The sequence below is a fragment of the Gekko japonicus genome, unplaced genomic scaffold, assembly GCF_001447785.1.
Source record: "Gekko japonicus isolate JY-2015 unplaced genomic scaffold, Gekko_japonicus_V1.1 scaffold443, whole genome shotgun sequence".
NCBI classification, from domain to species: domain Eukaryota; kingdom Metazoa; phylum Chordata; class Lepidosauria; order Squamata; family Gekkonidae; genus Gekko; species Gekko japonicus.
The window spans coordinates 574,421-582,421 of record NW_015172565.1 but is presented as its reverse complement, the minus strand read 5'-3'; the positions used below and the strand labels follow the sequence as shown (position 1 = coordinate 582,421).

General features: G+C 43.9%; 1 protein-coding gene across 1 annotated transcript in view; it reads right to left on the bottom strand.

The window, feature by feature from the left end:
* Nucleotides 1-7,790: 7,790 nt before the first annotated feature.
* The window catches only part of LOC107118897 (solute carrier family 23 member 1-like), a 37,638-nt gene continuing 37,427 nt past the window's right edge, over nucleotides 7,791-8,001 (bottom strand). Inside the window, exon 13 of the mRNA XM_015421288.1 lies at nucleotides 7,791-7,978. Within this exon, the coding sequence (XP_015276774.1) occupies nucleotides 7,791-7,978 (188 nt within the window). The remainder of the gene's footprint in view (nucleotides 7,979-8,001) is intronic.

Here is an 8,001-nt window from a genome sequence, read left to right as displayed (position 1 = left end):
AAATTTGCTGCACCCCCCCCCACCTGCACGCCCCCTTTAATTCTGAATTTCAGCAGTACAGCCATGCCACACCAGCCCAAAGCACCAGCAACTAGTTGACTCATGTTGGAAGTGCAGAGTGAGCTCCTTAATTCCAGAAGGAGAAAGTTCAAGTAGCAGGATTCCAAATTGCCCATGCTGTTGACAACAGGGGGGCCTGACTTCCAAGGAAGCGCACCTGGGCTTGCTGTGGTCTGCCGGCACCCACCGCCGTCTCCAAGCACCATCCCCTCTGCCTCCCCAGTGGCTGCCTTAAGAGGCTTTTAGCTGCATCTGGCACCTGAGAGGAGCGGCTGGGCTGGGCTGGTGGTGGGAAGGGAAAGTGGAGCAGCTTTGCCTGGCTGGGACTCTTGTGGGGTGCCCCTGGAGGGAGTGGGGAGCCCCCTCCCCATAGGTGATTGTGGCACTCACTGGGTTGGACACAGCAACCTACTAATAGAAAATACTGGCAGATTAGGATATTTGCTGTGTTCTCCTCCCCCCTAGCAATCCCCTCCAATTTCAAGAAAATTTATTCCTAAAGTCATGAGACTTGCATGGACTAAGAACCATGGCGAGGGGGGAATGGGGGAAGCTGAAGTGAGAAGAGGAAAGGAGGCAAAATTGCCCCATCTTTGTTAGAGGATCCACATGGGTCAAGCAGCCACAGAAATCAGCTTTCTTGGGTTGGATGGGGCAAAAATACGACAAAAATCTTTCTGCTGACTGCAGCAGTGGACCCAACCCATTACATTTAGTTCGCTTCTCAACAGAAACAATGTAAAAGCCTCCATGAAAATATCAGTGCGATAGCTTCCCTGCTGCTCAGAGGGCAAATGTCACTTGGATATCAAATCCCAAGCATACTAGGTTAAAAGCTACATGGAGCTAAAGTTATGAGTAGTTTTTGTACAAGGGAAGTCTTAAATTATGCAATTCTGCTTTTATGTAGTAATCCACCTTCAGGCTAGAGGAACAGGAGTTTCCTCCCGTGTGGAGGTGTTCTTAATTTATAAACAAACTTGTTAGTTTCCCAACCTTTAAAAAAAATGACAATGGAAACAATTACCTCAGTTGCTAAATCTAGAAATAATCTGGTCCTACTGGATTGTTTTATCAAGAGTCCTGAAATAAAGCAGTGTGTGTCTGGAATGGATCATTTCTAGAGCGGAGTTCCCAAATTAGGACTCACCCCAGTACTACTGTCACCGTTTACCTTTCCGTTTCTAATGTGTTGACCAGGAACTATAGACTATGTCATTCTGAACAAGGTATAACTTCATGTGGTAAGGAATAATTTAGATCAGGGGCGTCAATGTGTGGGGGAGGTTGAAACTCCTCACTCAACAGTTGCTTAGGATTGCTCTGTAATTCCACCCAATGACACCCAATTGTCAGCACCCTCCACCCTGAACTATTCCTACCTTTCTAGATAAAACAGCTTCTTCCACAATCCTGATAGCCTCATGTCCATGTTATCAAAGATAATATCTTCCACCTGCTTCCTCTTTGACTACAAACACCAGCCAATTACAAATTCTGTTTGCTTTTGTACTAATAATTATTATTTACAAAATGCATATCCCAACTTTTTAGCCCATCAGGGACACCAAGGCACCTAACAATTAAAAACAAAACACATAATAAAAGCAAAGGTAAAATACATATATAAAAATATAAAACCAACAAGTAAAACATAGGGCAGGAAGGAGAGGTCATTTAGGGAATGAGAGATAAATGTGTAAATCTATAAAATTTGTAAATGTAATTTTACATATCTCTAAGAATCTGTTAGAATATTTCCTTTTTTAAAAAATGGAGCCTACTGGAGTTTATAAAATGTAAACTAAATGCACGCAAGTTGTGCCTCTTCAGTAAATACCCTGCTACTTCTACAGGTAAGCTTTGGTGATGAGGCCACAGGAATTGCTTTGCAGAAGTGGAAAAAGAATCTAGGAGAGGCAGCTTCCAACATCCGACCTATAATCTGCAGGGTGCTTATTAACTGCAAACTCTCAGAATATTATTGGCAGCTGGAACATGGCAGTTTGCATTACTTCAGTTCTTTGTGTCCCGTTTCCAAAGCTTTACTTGGAAACAGCTGAACATAAATAGAGGCTGGGCAGCAGTTGTCTCAGAGTTATTAACGGCATGCAAAGCACATCAAGCAAGATGTGTGTTGAAAAAAGAGAATGAGCAAATGTGTTTGAGAATCTAGAAAATGTAGGGTTTTCTCATTTGCTCTATGAGACATTTGAAAAATTAGGCAATACCCCTGAAATTGGCCACAGAGTTTTGAAAAGTTAGCACTGAGATCAGTTTTTAAAAACTGGGGCTAGTCTGAATGATAATCATGACCACCCCTCCTAAACATAACTGGCTCAAACACAGGCACATGAGATGCTCCAAATTTATACTGTAGTCCTATCTACAATCACAGATGCACTTACCATGCATGGTCAGGCCAATATCTATGAGGAAACTGATCCCCAGTCCTCTATAAAAGCTCAGAATAGGCTAGGTTTACTGCCTGAACTTGTTTGTGGTACTACCAATGGCTCTGAACAGTGCTTGACAGCCTGACTTTATTGACACGATGAGCAGTGAGTGGCCATCACTGTAACTCTAAAGCAACATATTCCGAGACCCAAGAAACAGAAGACTGGCCCTTATTCCTGCCCCGAATGAACATGCTGCCTAATTTTGATAGAAGTTGAATTCATTTCAATGTATTACACAGACATAAATTGCTTCAGGTGGGTAGCCGTGTTGGTTTGAAGCAGCAGAACACAGTATGAGTCCCGTGCATGCACACTTTGCACAAGAAAGTTTATACCCAGAACAAAACTTTGTTGGTCTTAAAGGTGTCTCTGGACTCAGACTTTGTCCTATCTAAATTGCAAACATTTAGACTTCTGCTCTAAATCTAGTTTCTCCTCCATTGGAAAAAGATAACACAAAATACTAATACGTTTTGGTAAGAAGTGAAAGTTCTCTTTATTATTGATTTTCACTACAGCATTTTTGTTACAGAGTATTTTTCAAAGTATTGTAGGTCTACATTAAAAATACTGAACCCAATATTAAAAGTAGGTTCCTCTCTTCAACCATTGCATTGTATACACTATCAGGTCGGTTTAAGGGTGCAAAGAAAGACCTTTTTGTCCCATTAAAGACATTTTTAGTCTGTTAACTACATTTTAATTTATTGAATCTGCATATTGAATAAACACGTTGAGAAGAAGCTTTTTAAAGATTATGTACATGTCATCGGGTATCATCTTTGAAGAGAGATTCCTTCATGTGAGAGAAAGGATGAATGTCTCTTGAAGAGATGAAGCTGCCTCCGAGTGAGTCAGACCTGCTCGCCAGCACTCCTCTTAAGGATTAAAAACTGATTATACAACAGGAAGCAGAGAGTAGGGATCAATGGAAAGTGCTTGCAATGGTGGGGAGTAAGCAATGGGAGTCCCACAAGGATTGGTTTGGGGGCTGGTGCTATTTAATTTGTTCAGAAATGATTTGGAATGGGGGTAAGCAGTGTAGTGGCCAAGTCTGCAGAGGACACAAAATTATTCAGGGGGGTAACAGCCAAGGCTGACCGTGAAGAGCTCCAGGAGGATCTCCACAAATTAGGTGAGAGAACAACTATGTGGCAAATGAAGTTCAATGTAGGCAAGTGTGAGGTGATGCACATTGGGACAAAACACCCCAACTTCAAGTCTATGCACTAGAGGGAAAACGATTTTGGGGTCGTAGTGGATAGCTCAATGAAACTGTCAATCCAGTGTGCTGCTGCAGTAAGGCACACTCTGAGCTGGAGATTATTGGGAAAGAAACTGAAAACATAATGGCTAATATTAGAATGCACCTGTATAGATCCATGGGGTGGCCTCATTGGGAATACTGTGTGCAGTTCTGGCCACTGTATCTCAAAAAGACCATTGCAGACCTGGAAAAAGTACAGAAGACAGCAACCAACTCGATTAAAGGGCTGGAGCACCTCTCCTGTGAGGAAGGCTGAAGGGTCTGGAACTTTTCAGTTTAAGGAAGAGATGACTAAGGAGGGAACAAGATAGAGGTTTAAAGAATTATGCCTGGGGTAAAGAGAGTAGACTCTTTCACCCTCTTCCAGTCATCAAATGAGGCTGATGATGGGCAATACATTCAGGATAGACAAAAGGAAATAATTATTTACACGACGAGTAATTAAATGTGGGATTCGCTGCCAGATGATGTTGTGATGGCCACAGGCATAGATAACTTTAAAAAGGGATTAGATTCATGGTGGGATAGGTCTATCAATGGCTACTAGCCCATGGTGACTACAGGGAACCTCCACATTTGGAGGCAGAAAACCTCTGAACACCAGTGCTGGGAGGCAACATCAGGGGAAAACGCCTCAGCCTCTATGCCCCGTTGTTGACCCTCCAGAGTAACTAGTTGGCTACTGTGTGAGAAAGTACACTAGATCCACATGGACCCTTGGTCTGATCCAGTTCTTCTTATGCTCTTATGAAGCTACCTTATAATGAGTGGGCTATCAAGGTCAATATTTTCTACTCTGACCGACAGCTGCTTTCCAGGGTCTCAGAGGTCTTCTTTTTATCACCTACTACCTGATCCTCTTAAGTGGAGATGGCAGCAACTGAACCTGGGACCTCCTGTATGCAAAGTAGAGGATCTGCCGCTGAGCCAGGCCCTCTCCTCTTCTGAGACAGCTCCTGCAACCCACAGTTTATATATGTATTCTGAGTCCAAATAGTTAATGATTTTAAAATCTCCTGCCTAATTAATTAGGGATACCTTTTAAAACTGAAATACTTCAAAGGCTGCAGACTCAGTTTTCTAGTTTTTGTCCTTGATTACCAAATATGAACAGAATGGAGTTTCTAACACATGGATGATGCACATGCAGCAGCCAGAGCTGCAAGAATGCAGTCTTATAAAAGAAAAGGAATTGAATGGATCAACTACATGTGAGCAACTGATGGGTACAGTTCTTCATGCAGAGCAGTATGGATACAGTCTCATCTGCTGGACCAGGCTGTAAACACCATGTGTGCAGATCCTCGTTCGGCTGTATGAGCAAAGACTAGCTGAATTAAGACAGCTGTGCACATGGAACAAGTGAAGGAATATTGATTCCCAATGAACCTGAAATATAAGAATGGTTTTCTATAGGCATTCTAAGTGGATGGGTGTGGCAGGGCACAGAAACATCCTAGGTCTTGGCCTAGGCTGACAGCGCTGCTCGCTTATCAGCCTCTACCACACGGTGGGAGAGGGTCACAGCTGAATAAACTGCTTCTCAAGAAATAAAAAAAGGTCAACTTATATGAAACTCGTGGGTACAGAAGTGGAAAATGTAGAGATGCAGGGGGCACAATCTTTGCCCAACGAAACATACAGTATTATGATGCACAGTTGATGTGGCTAAAATTTTCTTTGCTCTTGTTTCTAATTCTTAATTAATTTATTTTTTGGTGTATAGCTTATGGGCTGTTAAATTTAAACAAAATAAAGTATTATAATGGAAACACATGCTGAACTGTCTACCAAATGTATGAAGTCTGGGTCACGGCAAGGGACTCCTGCAGATGAAGAGAGCGGCAGACGAGACAAGTGGGAAAAGTCGGCACAGACTCCAGAAGGAAATTTTCTCTGTTCATCCTGAGTATGCCAGAAATATAGCTTACATATTTGGGGTACACCTTGAGCAAAGTAGGGATTTCTATAAAGAGAAGAAAGGGACAGAGAACACCCTAAGAATTTTGTTGAGACATGGCTTTATTTGGATTTTATTCCGATCAGGTAAATTTTCCTAGGAATTTAACAAAACCATTTACATACATTGGAGAAGCAAAGAAAGACATTCCAGTAGTCACCAGAATGAGACTTGGCCTTTTTAAGCATTCAGAGGAAAAACTTGAGTGTCCATGTTTCAGAATCCTCACATTAAGATCCCATGCGTCTTGGAAGATGCTTCTGGATAGTACCAATAGTAAGCCCAAGAAGTCTCCACTTTGCTATGTTTATATGAGGAAGTGATCAAAGACCTTTCCCTGTGCATCTGTGAGATGTCCGGTTATTGATTCCTTCTGTTTGTTTATTTATTTATTTATTTATTTACATTTTTGTGCGTGTGCACCTGGAAGTCATGGCGACCTCTGGTGACTGACCCCTACTGGGGGCCTGGAGGATATTCAGAGAGGTGGCTGAATAAAGCCTGTCCCTGCCTCCTGACTGCTGGTATTCCAAGGAGGTCTCCCATCCAAGTACTTGCCAGAGTCAACCCTGCTTAGCTTCCAAGATCTGACAAGATCACGCTTGCCTGGGCTATCCAGGTCAGGGCGATTCCTTCCTTTTAGACAGATTTAAAATATAAGGCACAAGATACATTAGTGCATTCTTCTGTGTGTAGAGCACTTCTTGGTTTCTTGCATATGGCTTTCATGAAATCCTGAAGGAAGCTTGGAACCAATAATTTTACATCACAGATATGTCTGGAAACCACAGTTTAGACCAAGAGACTTGTAGGAGATAACATGACTCAAGCAGTGTGGCCTTCATCCACTGCTCTGCTCAGCCAAGTCTAAAGGTTTCCTCTAGCCCCAAGAGCCTCCCTCCAGCTTAAGTGCCTCTTCTGCTAGAGGCCAACAACAAAGATAAGATGGGACCACGGTGTCTTAGAAGCAAATAAGAGTATATTATTAGTACATAGACTAATAACGGGATATTTGCCCAGAGGTCATTTTGGGGGGGATCGCGGGGGATTGCAGTTCCCCCGGGTGAGGTATGGGGGGCGGGGCACATGACGAAGCCCCGCCCCCTGCTTCCGGCCATCCCGCTTCCGGCCCTCATTCAGCCAGGAGGAGGCAGGAGAAGAGAAAGGGTAAGTTGCTTCCTCCCTGCCTCTCCCCACCCCTGCCTGCCTGGGGCCAGGGAGGGCCTTCGCGGGGCTTCCTTGCACTCCCGCCGGCCTTGCAGGTCCACCGCCGGGCCCATCATGGGGCTCGGCAGTGGAGCTGCAAGGCCGGCAGCAGCGGCTGGGACCGTTGGGGGCGGGGTGTGTGGCCTTATGACACACTTCCAGTGATGTCAGGGGGTGTGGCATATGCTAATGAGTTATGCTAATGAGTTCCCCTAGCTCTTTTTCTACGAAATGACCCCTGTATTTACCACTTCTGGTGAAGTATTGCAAACAGAAAAAATAATTGGGAAATTTTGGACAAAGAGCAATTTAGTCACGGTGACTTTTTGCTCTTCTGCTAGAGAAGCAGCTGCTTAATTTGGAGGGAGGCTTCTTCGGCTGGAGGAAAGTTTCAAACCATGCTGTGTGGAGTGGAAGAATACAGACCTGTGTGTCCTTCAAACACTTTACAAAGTGAATATAACTAGGCTAAAAGGTGGGGGAACAAAAAATCAAGACAGATTATGCCATTTGGCCAACAACACAGGGACAGTCTGTAAGACAGAAGCTGAGGATAGCTTCCGTGAGACTCAGGCCAGTAGCCTCTTTTCTTGGGATCAGCATGAGCACTGCTGGGTCCCCCACTTTCTGTCAGCTGTTCCTCAAACTGGCATATTTGCTGCAGAGAAACTGACATGCTGAAGATCACAGAGTGACTTTACTGGAATAACCTGCAGGAACGATGTTCACCCGTGTCGTGCTCTAAACGCTGCCCCAAAGACCTGAAGACAGGCAGCTAAAAGGAAGACACGGCTTCAACAGATTAGTAGCCCAAGTCTGTCTTGCTGCTGGAGTAGCCTTATATCCTTGTGTCAGCATTCATTTCCGTGTCCTTTTCTGAATTAATTTTGTTACGGTTCTCCTGCGCATAGCTGTTGTTTTCATTTGCACTGTGTCCTGGGGGCTGTTTAGGGCACGTTGGGAGGTACCGAAACCATTTAGCAGCACAGAACTTGGAACCCATTCCAAAGGGAAGATCATAGACCTCTGAGGTACACAGTGCATCGCTG